General features: G+C 42.0%; 1 protein-coding gene across 11 annotated transcripts in view; it reads right to left on the reverse strand.

Moving 5' to 3' along the window:
- Positions 1-13,976, reverse strand: part of PTPRA (protein tyrosine phosphatase receptor type A) — a 201,433-nt gene that overhangs the window by 19,608 nt on the left and 167,849 nt on the right. For 9 of the 11 annotated variants that reach the window (XM_072619787.1, XM_072619796.1, XM_072619795.1 and 6 more), the window contains 6 exons: positions 11,414-11,437; positions 9,109-9,193; positions 7,319-7,392; positions 6,909-7,045; positions 4,802-4,892; positions 3,902-3,978 (listed from right to left, as the gene is read on the reverse strand). In XM_072619787.1, coding sequence (XP_072475888.1) covers positions 3,902-3,978; positions 4,802-4,892; positions 6,909-7,045; positions 7,319-7,392; positions 9,109-9,193; positions 11,414-11,437 — 488 coding nt within the window. The remainder of the gene's footprint in view (positions 1-3,901; positions 3,979-4,801; positions 4,893-6,908; positions 7,046-7,318; positions 7,393-9,108; positions 9,194-11,413; positions 11,438-13,976) is intronic. The other 2 variants (XM_072619794.1, XM_072619793.1) reach the window with 1 other exon arrangement.

Consider the following 13,976-nt stretch of genomic DNA (forward strand, 5'->3'; position numbering starts at 1 on the left):
TCTCACTGAATTAGTTATTTGGTTATTGCTTCAGACCACTTGTCACCTACTGGACACTGTCACTGAAAGAGATCAATGCCTCTTCAGCTCCATAGGTCTCCCTCAGGCAGTACCTCTTCAGTTAGAGTTGCTACATTCCTGGGGACTGCTGCGGACTATCATTGATCACCACTCTTAAGGTAGGAGGGTCCAGAACACAGCTATTAAGTGGAGTTTGGGCAGGGACCTATTGTTATTCAATCCATGGGCTTCAGAGTGCACTAGGTTTAAGGATTTGGGAAAGGGAGGGAGGGAGGCAGGGAAGGAAGGAAATAAGGAAGGAAGGAAGGAAGGAAGGAAGGAAGGAAGGAAGGAAGGAAGGAAGGAAGGAAGGAAGGAAGGAGAAAAGAAATCTAGCCAGTAAACCCAAAGTTAACTGGACATCATATGGCCATCCAAATTTGCCTTCCTTTGGAGAGGAAAAGAAAGGGGGCAGGTGGAACAGAAGGGAGCTGGGACCCCATTCAGGCAGCTTGGTCTATTCACAGGTATGAGGAATACCTCAATCAGGAAGGCCTAGTACCTAGTACCTTCACCTCTACCTCAGTTTTCTCATATGTAAACTGAAAGGGATGAACTAAATGGTTTTGAAGAGTTTTGGGTTTTTTTTCTTTTTAGATCTAAAGTAATACTATGATGTTGTCGATGGCAGAAATGATGTCTACAGAAGTTCATTCTTGGCTCTTCTGCTGCCTAGAAAAGTACCATAAAAGTAGAGAAGAAAACCCTTGCTGGGGTGATGGCAGGAAGCATACACTGCTTGTGGATGCAATTTCTCTAAAAGCTGCCAGACTAAGGGGAAAACGTCCTTGCCAGGCAAGCTTCTATGACTGAGCCAACATTCCCAAAGCTTGGGAATGAAATTCAGTATAGCTTCCTCCATCTAAGGCTATCTATGACTGCAATTTCTCAGACATTAGCATCTGTTATGGCTCCCTGAACAGGCATAACTCAAGGTATGTAGAGATAAAATTGTTCATGAGATATAAGGCAGAGCACCACCTCCTGTGTGATCTGATATATAGCTGCCATGGGAAATATAAATCATGATTCCCAAGGCTCTGGCCTCAGGTTGCATTTACTGAGGGAAGTTTGTTTTCTTAAACACTCTACTCTTCCTATCCTACATGGAAGGTGGCTGCTTGTACCATGTACCCACCTTCCTACTAGGAGAGTTTGTTGCTTCCTCTGGTGTGATATAAATTTGTTTGGCTAAGCTCCAGGATAGAAGCGTAGAGATAACTGGGTAAGAAATGTCAGAAGGCAGGTCATTTCCAGTGGAGTATACCAGAGATCTGTCCTTGGTATTACACTACTGAACACTTTTTATCAATGACTTGGATAAATAGATGCTATACTTGTCTAGGAAAGAGACAGTGTCACTATACTCTACCCTCATTAGGCCACATCTGGGATATCAGGTTTACTTCTGGGTCCCATATTGTGATTCACAGATTTATAGCTAGAATGGATCTCAGAGGCCACTTAGTCCAATATCATTTTACAGATGAGAAAACTGAGGCCCAGAGAATTCAAATGACTTGCCCATGGTCACATAAATATTAATTGTTAGGAAAAGATACAGATAAACTGCAGTTTCTGGAAAGGACAATGGGGGTGGTAAAGGGCCCCAAGTGTATGGTATATGAGGACCAATTCTGAAGGAAATGGGAATATTTAGCCTCTACACAAAGTTTAGGGGAGCCTCCTTCAGAGAGGAACGGACAGGCTTTTGCACAGAAGACACATTAAATGGTGGTTTGTTTTTTCCTGATTGGCCTCAGAAAGCATAACTGGAAGCAGAGGGTGGAAGCTGCATAGAGAAATTTACTCAATATAAAGAAAAACTTCCTCACAAGTTATTCAAAAATAGAATGAGCTGCCTGGGTGGATTTTCCGTCCCTAGAAGTTTTCAAGCAAAGACCGATGAGCCTTTGGTAGGTAAGACGTAGAAAAGATGGATAAAATTATGTCTGAGGTCCTTCCAACTCATCAAAGCCATTGCTAGAAACAATGAGACATGGAAAGTCTGAAACCAAACAATGGTGAGTTTGAACTGCTGTTACTTGCAGGCATGGTTACTGAAGCACTGTTTTTCAGACCATCTCTCAGGGGCAGGCTCTGTAGGTGACCCAGGAATACTGTTGTGGCTAGGCTCCTTCCTTAGAATTATTAAATACATGTATGTGGGTGCCTATGTGTATATGTGCCCACGTGTGGTCACTGTTTAATCAAACAAGGTACAAGGTGTGAGGAAGTAATAAGGCCAAATGTGGTCTTCCTGATGACTTTACTGTTAATAGCGGGAAGGACAGAATATGACTTTGCTGGCTTATAGGTAATAAACTCTGACTGATCCTCAACATTCTATAGATACACTTAAGAGTTTTGGAGTCATTCCAGGGGAAAAATATGCAAAAAAATCCCTTAGCTTTGGATAGCACTGACCACAAGAAGAATGCAGAATGTTTCTGACATCCCTGAATACAGAACGCCTTCATTTTGCAGATGAGGAGAGTGAGACAGAGGAGACTCTACTTAGGTCTCTTCTGGTAGAAGTGATTTTCATGCTCACGAGGAAGATCAATATTAATGTCCCTTGAGGTGAAGATAGAAGCACCAGTTATTCCCCTTCTCATCAGTTCATACTCTTCCTTCCCATTCACAAACAATATCTATTCCACTTGCTTTGGAGACAAGATACATTAAATGCACATTAAATGGATTCAAAACCAGTTCAATGTCTAGATTTGAAGAATAATGATAATGAGTTGATGTCAACCTGGAAGAGGCAGCTGCAAGACTCTGTCTTTTGCTCTGTTCCGTTCAACATTTTTATCAATGAGAGGTAGACTGGTCAGATTAGAGCCTTTCCTTAGAAAGGAAAGAGGGGACATTCAGACAAAAATAGTAACTGATGAATCCAGATGCAATCACTGTGCATCAAAGGAACGATCCCAACCTCTGTGTGCATTCATTCTTCTTTGCCTTACCCACAACTGGTGTAATCAAGGGTGCCTTGTCTATCCTAGATGTGTGCAACAGTGTTCTTTGTTTATCATTCCCAAGTATATAACTGAGCAAGCCCCAGTGGTGAGAAAATGAGTCTGTAGTCTCAGTAGATTTGACTAGAACTGACTAGGCAAAAAGTGACACATGGTGCCACAACCTCAGTGCACACTCTGCACCTTAATGGCAATAAATTGTGACTTGGTAAGTCTGTCGTGAGTTTGAGCCGTGTCTCTTCCTTAAATCCAGAAATAGACTGTAATAACTTAAACAAATGGATAGATGAAATGCTTGCCATATTTGCAAAAGGACATAATGCTGGGATAATTGTTAAGTGTATTTAGGTTTAAAAAAATCTGCTACACACAGGCTAGGGAGTCACAAGTGAGGCAGAATGGCATAGTGGAAAGAGCACTGGACTCCAGAGTTGTAAGAGCCTTGTTTCAAATCCTAGCTCTTCTCCATTTTAGCTGTGAGAGTAGCTGACTACTTCTCTCCTTAGGGTTTTAGGGGGTCACCCTGAGGTATTAGGAACTCTAGCCCTGTTGCTCAGGATGACTCATCTGGTACATTTTCTCAACCTCTCCCCCCATTAATCAACTGATCTCTTTTTGTTTTTGGCACCTTTTTCAGTTTGTTGAGGTCTTTTTAGATACCAACCCTTCTCCAGAGCCTCTGTTTACAGGGAAAGTGGCTTCCCTGCTGGCCACAGTGGCATTGCAAAGGTACCACACCACAAGTAAGAGACAGACAGACAGACAAACATCATGCCCAGGCAAGCTGGGCAGGGATAGGAAAGCTGTGGTGACATGCAACCATTCAGGGGAGGGATGAAGGGAGCTGAAGCTCTTACGTTAATGAATGAGGCATTGATATAGTCAGAATCTGGAACTCCTTCAACCGGTGTCAGGTGTACCCTGGAATGGTCATCTAGAAGAGAGAGCGACAGCCATGACTCTTCCTTTTGAAACCCTCAGCCAACATTCTCCATCCTATGTCCCCTTCAGATTCTTGACAGTTTTTCAGGCTCACCTACTCATTAGGGCCCCATCGTCTACTTTGCTTGACTTCTCCTTCCTGATTTATCAGTAAAAGACACTAACCTGAAGTGGATCAGGAGGTGGCCAGCCTAGCAAAGTAAGAATCCTCATACCTGACATGTGGGTCTATGGATCTTTGGAGCAGGACAATGTAAGAAGGACACAGTGAAATGTCACAGTATTGACGCCAAGCACCCCGCTGGGCCTAGGAGTCATTAAGTCTGTTAAGCTCCTACTATGGTTCTGTCTCCCAGCCTTGCCAGCTTCTTTCCTTGCATTAGAGCTGCAGGGCACCTGTCTCTATCCTTTATGCTTGGCTCTGGGGAATCTGCTTGGAAATAATGTCCATAGTTAGGCAAAATAAACAGGAGCATGCTCCCTGTGGAACCCTGTCAGCCATTGTAGGTTAGCACACAAGCACAGGAGTGTAAGCTCCTCATGAAGTGAGTTCATTTTGGAATCATTGGTGTTCTCTTCTCCTCAGAGCCAAGCACAAGTCCTTGCACAGAGCAGAAGCTCAGGAAAGAGTCTTGAGTGATGGAAGCAAGCACTGAGTGGTGTTGGGCCTAAGAAGGTCCTCTGGGAGCTCTGCAGCAAAATTCTACCCTTACTACTCAAAACTGTTCTCCTGTTAGGCCTCAAAACCTTGATTCAGAAGGCCCTATAACTTTCCAACTAGAGATGGTTTCATGAGACAGTCCAGAAGCACGTACAAGGCAAGATGTTCACATATCTGTTTTTCTCCTTGTTTTCTTCCTTGGAAGCAGCTTCACAGGTGGCCTGGATCGGACAGGCTGGGAGAGCCTGCAGGACATAAGAAAAGTAAGATCAGTTACTACGAATGATGACTGACAATCAGTTAGCATCCTTGCAGTACATGCTGGATGGTAAATGGGTGTTTTTCTTTCTTGTGAGAGAAGCTGGAGAGCTTCTATGACCATGACAACTCTTACTGTCTAGCACTCATTACCCTCTCCTGTCCCCGCCCAATTCAAGTTGTTTCTAAAGGTCTAAACCATTGTATCATCTGTACTGTCACTGCAGGGAGAAAGTGGGCTGCATGGCAGAAACAGCAGAGGGGCAGAGGCTGTTTTGGCATTGCTGTCCAGCTCTGTGGTTCCTAGTTCCTTTATCACAGTCCCTATCTAACTGAAAGGGAAATAGGGTTTAGAAAAACACAAGTGGCTGGGCTGTAGGAACTTCCTCCATGAAGCCTTCCTCAATGCCCCTCCCCATCCAATCCCCATCCTCTCTGTTAGTGTTCTCTCCTGCCTCGATGTTTCTTGTATTAGACTTCTTTGGGCACATGGCAGTGTCACTATAGTACAATGCAAGCTTCCTGAAGATAGGGCCTGTTCTGCTAATGTCTATACCACCAGCACCTGGCATGTGCCTTCCACAAAGCCACCTGAGAAGTTCGCTCCATCCCCAGGCTTTCTCACACTGGAAGAATTCTGTGGCTCTACAGCATCTGACTTCTCTCAGCCCTTCCCCTCCGTGTCTTCCTTCTTTTCCAAGCTGCTCTTCCGACCCTCCTTCCCCACAGCCCTGCCCCCACGCTCTCCTCTTTTCTCATTTCCTCTGTAGCTTTCTTTAAAGTGTTTTCTTCCCCCATCAGAATGGAAGCTACTTGAGGGCAGGGACTATTTTCCTGCTTGTACTTGGATTCCCAGCACTTAGCGCAGTGCCTGGTACATGGTAAACATTTAATAAAGCCTTGATAATTTCTGATTTGATTTCTTGCATTGAATCTAAACTTCATGAAGGTCTGGATTTGGGCCACAGGAAAACTTGGGAAAAGAGGGGCAACCAGAGCCAAGGAAAGTGGGATACTGTGTTCCCACAAAATATATAGAACTGGTCCTTAAAAAATGGGGCCTTGGATAGGAAGGGTCTGACTGAACAGCCAAAGGCCAACAAGAAAGGAGATAAAGGAGACTCTTCTCTTTCCACACTCTAGAGTAGAACATGAAAATCTCCCTCACTGATCAACAGCAACAACAGGATGCATGAGTTACCGTGGGGACAACAAAAGAAGTACTGGATTGGTTCTCGTCCCCAGAAAGCAAAGGTTGGGGTGGAATGAGAAGTTCTGGCTTGGGAAAACTTTCTAACAATGAAAATTCTCAAAAAATAGGACGGGTTGTATCGGAAAACAGTAGAGAGTCTCTACTGCTAGAGATGGAGAATGGAAGTTGTATGGACTCTTAGAGAGGGTGTTGTGGAGGGAATTCTTGATTGGACATAAGTGAGACAACTCATTGTTAAGGCCCTTTCCGGTTTGGGATTCTGTGATTCTAAGTACAACTGTGGCGCATGATACTTCCTTCAGAGTTTAGGGCCAAGAATACTTCTAAATCAACTACAGACACAAGGTGGCAGCAATGTTCCTTTCGGCCCAGGTCCAGCTGTAGCTCCAGCCTCAGACTTGCTTGGAAGTCTGGCTTACCATTTAACTCATTTTGGACTAGGAACTCTTTTAATGTTTTGGCCCTGAATATTGCACTCTGCATTACCCCAACAGTTCCTGCCTAGGCTATCAAGCGTCTTGAATTAGGGGCTCATCGTTAGCTTGATGCAAAAAGAGGAGCGAGAGCAAGAAGTCAACTCTCACTGCCCAGTAGAATCAGCTGAGGCTATAGCCAAGTGTCTCACCCACAGCACATTAGAAACTTTTCTCTGCAAACAAACAGCTAGCCAGTGATCAGATCTCTCATCCTTAGACTATAGCCTGTGATTCCGAAATCACTTCCTAGAACCACACTGCCCAAACTGGGTTTTGCCCTGCCCACCTAATCACAGGGGAAACAAATGGCTTACATTGAATTCTTCTCGGAAGAGCTTATTATCATCAGCCATGCGTCGGTTAATCTCCTCTTCCAGCTTGTCCACTGGCAGCGGGGGATACTTCCTATTGGTGCTTGGAGACCTGGCCAGAAGTGGCATGCTTTGAGGCTCTGCAGCAGCACAAGGGGGAAGTGGTCAGTCACCCAAGGCCTAGAAAAGGCCAGCCCTCCTGCCTGATAACGTACTGCTTGCTGCCATTGGCCATGAGAGCCCCAGTATCAACATAAAACAACAGGGTTGCTATCTACGGTCAGTCTCAGGTGCTGAGGGTATGTGTGGGGGCATTCCAATGCTATCATTCACCCTTAGGGGCACCACCAGATCCCCATTTTCCTTGTCCATTGAATTTCATGCAGAGACAGGCCCGCTGCCAGCAGCCTTACCCATGTCATCAGTGCGTCCATTGGACAAGCGAAAAGAATTGGAATGGCTCCCAGCTTGCTTGTACTTCTTGAACCTAATGGGAAAGCATATAAAAATGGGCACCTGGAGCCTAAGAATAGAAATGGTGTTCTTTGGAAGGCTGAATGTGTCACTGTGACTGAGGCCATTTTCTATAGAGTTCTTTCCACCTTTCCAGGAACAGATGAACAGAGAAAAGCCTCTGCTCAGTGAGAACAGGGAACTAACTCCCTTTTTAGACATCACACAACCCCCTCCTCCCATTACAATACTACACCCTTTGGAGATGAAAAGCCCCCATACCAAAATTGTCCATTTATACCTCTCATAATATCTTGGGGTAAAGGAAGAAGAGTGAGAGAGTTCTGTCCTGTGTCAGAGCCAGGAAATAAACTCTAGTCTTTGGATACCATAGGAAGAAAACCTGTTTCTGTGTCAGGCTATTTAATACCAGGACCCCCTCCAAACATCTGTAACTCTCCTGGGCAGAGGGGGAAGTCCTAGTACCTAAGCATAGTAGTTTGAGGCCTTGAAGGAGTCTTGTAATTTCTCTGTCTCCCTAGAGGGTTCCAAACTAGATACTAGCCTAGCCAAAGGATCTGTCCCATCTCCCCAGTAAGATATCTTGGATACAGATCTACCATCTGGAGCTGTAGGACAGAGGCTGGAAATTGCTGTAGCACTAGAAAGCTAGTTCTTTGAAGAGAGGAAGGGATGCAAAGCTGCATATTATATATCTCAAGATGTTGTATAACATCCTTCACCCAAGAGTTAAAAATTCCATATTCCCAGGTCTACCACTAATGCCACTGGTGATCATGGTGATACCGATAACAATCTCTTGCAGTCCCTAAATTGCTATGGTGCTCTTTAAGATTCATAATATTTCATAGGTACAAAGCCTTTAATATCTTACAGGAGTAGGTAAGCAGGCCAGTTCCATCACTGGCTTGGCTGGGCTCAGAAGCTGGGCACAAAGGCAGGGACTAATCTTTGTTCCAGCTTTCTTACCCCACTCATTGGGCCGTTACTCTTAATGACAATGCTCAAAGTTCATCGTCCTTAAAATCCACCAAACTTCTCCCAATGTTCAGAAGCTCAGGCCAAGGACAATTTTCCTTTTTGACAGAGGGAACATGTTTTCAAAAACAACAAACTCAAAGGAAAAAAATGTCTACCACTTTTAGAGATGAAGTCTATACTTGCAGCCTAAATTCCATCTCATCAGGCCTCTGTGCTTCCCTCCCCAGGAAACCTGGACCACAGATGGGCACTTTATCTCTCCCCTCCCACCAGCAACAGCACAGTAGCAATTGTATTCAGCATTTTGATGAGAGTTGCTTTGCTTTCCCAAGAAATCATTTGCTAAAGAGCACTTTTACTGCTGAAGCCCTGGGTGGCTTATCAGTCACCACATTCCTCTTTTCTTCATACAAGTCCTGAGGAGCAAATGACACCCTCTTCTATTACATCAGACCAAGGGGGTTTACTCAAGGATAAAGTAGGTACAATGAAGTCACCCATCCCGTCTGATTTCCCCTACACACCTACCACATTCTGACTTGTATCACCATGATATAACTATATCTCTTACCCTCCTACTAGATTGCAAGGGCAGGAGCACAGGGAACTTTGCTCTCCATTCTGGCATGCTCACTTTCCCCCACTCCCCCAAGGGCTGAAAACACACGGCCTTGTACATCCTGGACAATTAAGACACGTGCTGAAGTGAACTGGATTAAGCCAGAATGGAGAGATTGAAGTTTCTTACCTTAACATGTACAGAACAATGATAATAAACACTATCACTAGCAGAGAGGACAGGGCGACCATCACTGCAATGATAGGTGTCTCATCTGAAACCAAGAACACACACACACAATCAGGTTAGAAGATGAGCACTGTATGTAAGGGTAGGCTTGGGCAGCTACTAAAACCAGCTCGTGATGACTCCTGACCCTAATGCTTCCATCATTGAGAGAGGAAATGGAGGAGGAACGGGGTCAGGAGGGGAGAAGAGAAGAGGGAAAGAGAAAGGAGGAGGGAAGGGGAAGGAAAGATGGAAAAGGGGAAGGGAGGAGGGAAACAGGGGAGGAAAGAGAAGAAGGAAGAAGGAAAAGAAAGAGGAAGGAGGGGAAGGGGAAGGAAGGAGGAGAAAGGAGGTGGGGAGGAAACAAGAGACCTGGCTTCCAGTCTTGGTTCTGCTACTAACTTAGTGCAATCCTGAGCAATTCACTTAACCTCTCTAGGTCTCAGTTTCCTTTTATATAAAATATCAGGGGAACTGGCTTAGATGATCTCTATGATCTTTTTATAACTCTAATATCCTATGAGATAAGTCTGATAGGAGTATTCCTTACCCTTTTTCATTCTGTTATTTAAAATATCTATTTATTTTTGTAGCGTAATAATATTCTATTACATTCCAGTACCACTATTTGTTCAACTATCCCCCAATCAGGCACATCTACTTTGTTTCTAGTACTTTGCTACTACAAAAAAGTGCCCCTATAAAAGAGAAAAAAAAAAAAACAGAAAGGTCACTGGCTTTGACATTTATTTGACAGAAATGCTTCCAACCAGGTATAAATCCACAAACCTAAACAATGTAGAGGCCAAATCCATTTCACTGTCCTGACCAAACAGTTCAGAATGCCATGATACTCACCACTAAAGAACTAAAGGGAAAATAAGGGAGTAGGGGAATGTTTAAATGCCATGATTTGAATATTTATAAATTCAATGTATATGGGAAGATTAGAATTCCTTCCTAGGCAATCAAAAACTATCCTGGAATTTGAGAAACTGGGAGTTTATGGATTTAGGTGTCTAAAAGACTTCTGTCTAAATTAATTGACTGCTTAGAATTCATGAAAACAGGAAGTTTAACAAAGATATATATGAGCAAGACACTGATAACACACTAGATGAATACTGTTTACACTTGTTTGATTTCCTATTCTCATTTGTCTTTAAACATAAAACATTCATTTTTATATTGCTGGTCCCATTATACATGTCAAAATTAGTGTTTACCTGAAAAAGTTATGGGCAAAAATATTCCTTTTCACCTATTTGGAGATTATGATCTTAAATAATAAAATTTTGGGACAGAGAACATTAGCCTACAACCTCCTTTTTTTTGGACTAGCATTATCTCAGGACCCAATACTACAAAATGTGATAAGCAAAGACATAATATATTTATGTATTCCTTTTCTCTAAACAGCTGCAAATTTATGCAAAACTGAACAGAGGAGATAGAAGAATACATCCATAACCAATGCCTAGTTCAATAAAATATGGGAGATTACAGCATAAGATAAATTGTCATCACAAATTAAGCATTGTTGAACCCCCCAGGTAAGATGGAAATTTCTTAGAAAATTTCATCAACAAGGGAAAAAATGCTTCACAGTGCCAAATCCCTGAAAGGGATGAAATCTCTAGGCTGAATAGCTATACAGAAGAGTGCTTCTGATTTTTGGTTTCATTTTTTTATTTTTCATTTGCTAGCTGGGTGACTAAAGGCAAGTTACTTCTCTATTATGGGCTTCAGTTTTCTCAACTGTAAATAAAATGGGAGGTAACTATAGTTGTTGCCTCCCTCACAGGACTGCGTCTAAGAAAAGCATTTTTTAATTCATAAGTCGTTATAGTAGCTATCACAATGTAAACAAAATGATATAAAATAAGTTGTAATCATTTTGTAAATATTATTCTCTTCTGTAAATATGTTATGATATATGATAGCTACTGGAATCTCTTATGGTATGAAAAGTAGCCTTTTGTAGTTGGTTTGTAAATTATGATATATAATAGTTTCTAGAATCTCTAAGGTAAGAAAAGTAGTCTTTTGTAGTAGTAGATTTTGTTTCCATTCCTATTTCCTGTTAAGTCAATATGAAAATATAAATTAAAAATTTGAAAATCTCACAACCACACATGCATATGGTCACCACAGATTGACAGGGAGTGGGAGAAGGGGGTAGGAAAAAAGGAAAACAAGTGTCACACTGCACAATGAACTGGTTTCTTAAATGAAGTGACAATAAACAGCAAGGTGAATTTCTCACCTCTTCTCTCCGAGTCAGAATTACCTGTATAATAAGTGAAAAACAGAAACATTTATTAAGATGAAAACAGATACTAACTAGTAGCATTTCTACAGTCTCCCTAACAATTTAATATTTGATCCAGTACCTCAGATAGTGACAAAGAACCAGCCAAAACAAAACTAGTGCTGAAGAAAGCTGCCCTCTCTCTCCCACCTCCTTGTCTCATTAACAATAATCCTTTACATGTGTATGAGGCTTTTCAAGTTTACAAAGTCCTTTCACATGCATTATCTCATTTGATCCCTACACTGGTCCTGGGAGACAGGGAAAGAAGAAAGAAGGGCTCTCCTCTAACAAGAATGCAGATTCAGTAAATTCAACAATGATAATCTTGTGCCTGTGCTAAAATTTTCTTGATCTTCACTTTTTTAATGACTTCTAGTTTGTGGCGAAACATTCAGGGTGTTGGCCCTTGAATCCTTTATGACACTGTGGACCAGCTCTCATCAGGTCATCTATCCCCTAGTTTCATTTCTTAGAAGGCATTTATAACAAGAAGTAAAAAGCTACTTCCACTAGCATGGGGTATTACTAATCCCATTTGATGGCCAAAGGGATTAAGGCTCTGAAGAAGGCAGTGACTTGTTTTAGGTCACAAGAAGTTAGTAGCACAATTGGGTCTTGAAACCAGGCCTTATGACTCCAAATCTATTTCCTGCTCTTTCCACTAGACTATGCATCTCATTCTGAACTGAGGAGAAATAAAGGGCAGTGGAATATCATCCTCTGAATCACCCTTTTGGACCTTTGAATCATTTTTATTTTATGGCTTTTCTCTGAGCTCCTTCCATCTTTCTACTTTCTCCTACAAAACAAACAGGGCTAGGCATTAGGAGAAGACGAACTCTTGGCTCTCTCTTAGCAGCCTCCTTGGCTTCCCCTACAGTACAGTGAGCATGCTTTCTCAGCTATACTTATCCTTAGCCAGTCTTCCAAAAGTGACTACAAATGGAGTTTTCCTCTTTTTTGTGAACTTCTTAAGGACAGAGACTGTTTCTGCCTCTCTTTTTTTGGTATCCCCAACACAGTTCCTGACACAGGTTGTTACTCAATTATTTTTCTTCAGTTGTACCCAATTCTTCATGACCCCATTTGGGAATATTAGAGTGATTTGCAATTTCCTACTCCAGATAATTTTACAGATGAGGAACTGAGGTAAACCCTAACCCTAAATTAGGGTTAAGTGACTTGTCTAGGGTCACACAGCTAGTAAGAGTCTGAAAGCTGGAGCTACTTAGCACAGTAGATATTTAATAAATACTGTTGTTTAATATTTAATAAATAGATATTTAATAAATGCGTGCTGACTTAGACAGCATGGAAAAAACAATCAAGACTTGTAATTCTCCACACAAAATTGCTTCTGTCTCATTGGATAGTGCCAAATTCTTCAAGCAGTTTCAAAATAAAACTCAATTTAAAAACAAATACATACGGGACAGTCTTTTTTTAAGAAGTGGACTACAGTGTAAAGTCTAATAATATGGCTGCCAGTGAATAAGTAACTTGGGAATCAATGGCCTGAGTACTGGAGCAGATGTTTCTGAAAGCGAAGGAGGAGGAAGCCAAGCCAAAGTAGGATAATGGAGGATGATGGAAAGTTTTAGTATTAGCCATGATTTCTATTACTGAAAAAGTAGAAAGTCCAGAGGATATAATAGCTCTCTCTATCCAAACATGTGAAGAGCTGTCATATGGAAGAGGGATTAAACTTGCTCTGTTTGATTTTAGAGGGAAGGAGAAGGCAGAGTACTTTGCAAAGAGGGAAACTTAGGCTTGGTAAAAGGAAAATGTTTCTAACAATTAGAGATGTCTCAAAGTAGAATGGACTGCCTTGAGAGGTGGTGGTTTTCCCCTTTGGGGAGGTCTTCAGGCAGAAGCTGGATGCCCACTTGTTAAGGGTGCCACAGTAGGGAATCCTTTTGGGCCTGCATTAGACCAGGTGACTGCTGAAGTTCCTTCCAACTTTCAAAATCTAACTCTGTGATCTGTCAGGGTTATTGAGAATGAATATCCACTAGCTATAGTTGAAATTTTCCAAGGAAATACAATCATTGAGGCTTTGTGGGATGGTGCCCATATACACTCTAGAACTAAAAGTACTTGTCAAATGGAATCAAATAGATTAAATGGATGGTGTATTAGCGCTGTATAAGAAGAAGATATACTAAAGAGTAAATCTAGGAACCAGAGAAGGGAAATGTTGATGGAGAGCATTTGGATCATGATCAATGGAAGCAGAAACAGAAGAAATACTATAATTAGGAAATATATCCATATCTATCTATCTATCTATCTATCTATCTATCTATCTATCTATCTACCTATCTACCTATCTACCTATCTATCCAATCCTCAACAGAATGAACAGATGAAGAATTTGGTAAAGAGATAACCAGCCTGGAACAAAGGCATCTCATACCACTGAAAAATAAGAGAATACAAAGGAATTCATCACATTACTATGTTCAATGTGCACACAAACAGAGAAGCCAAACAGTCCCTGCTCTCAAGAAGCCAC

The sequence above is a fragment of the Notamacropus eugenii genome, chromosome 6 (genome assembly GCF_028372415.1).
Source record: "Notamacropus eugenii isolate mMacEug1 chromosome 6, mMacEug1.pri_v2, whole genome shotgun sequence".
NCBI classification, from domain to species: Eukaryota; Metazoa; Chordata; class Mammalia; order Diprotodontia; family Macropodidae; genus Notamacropus; species Notamacropus eugenii.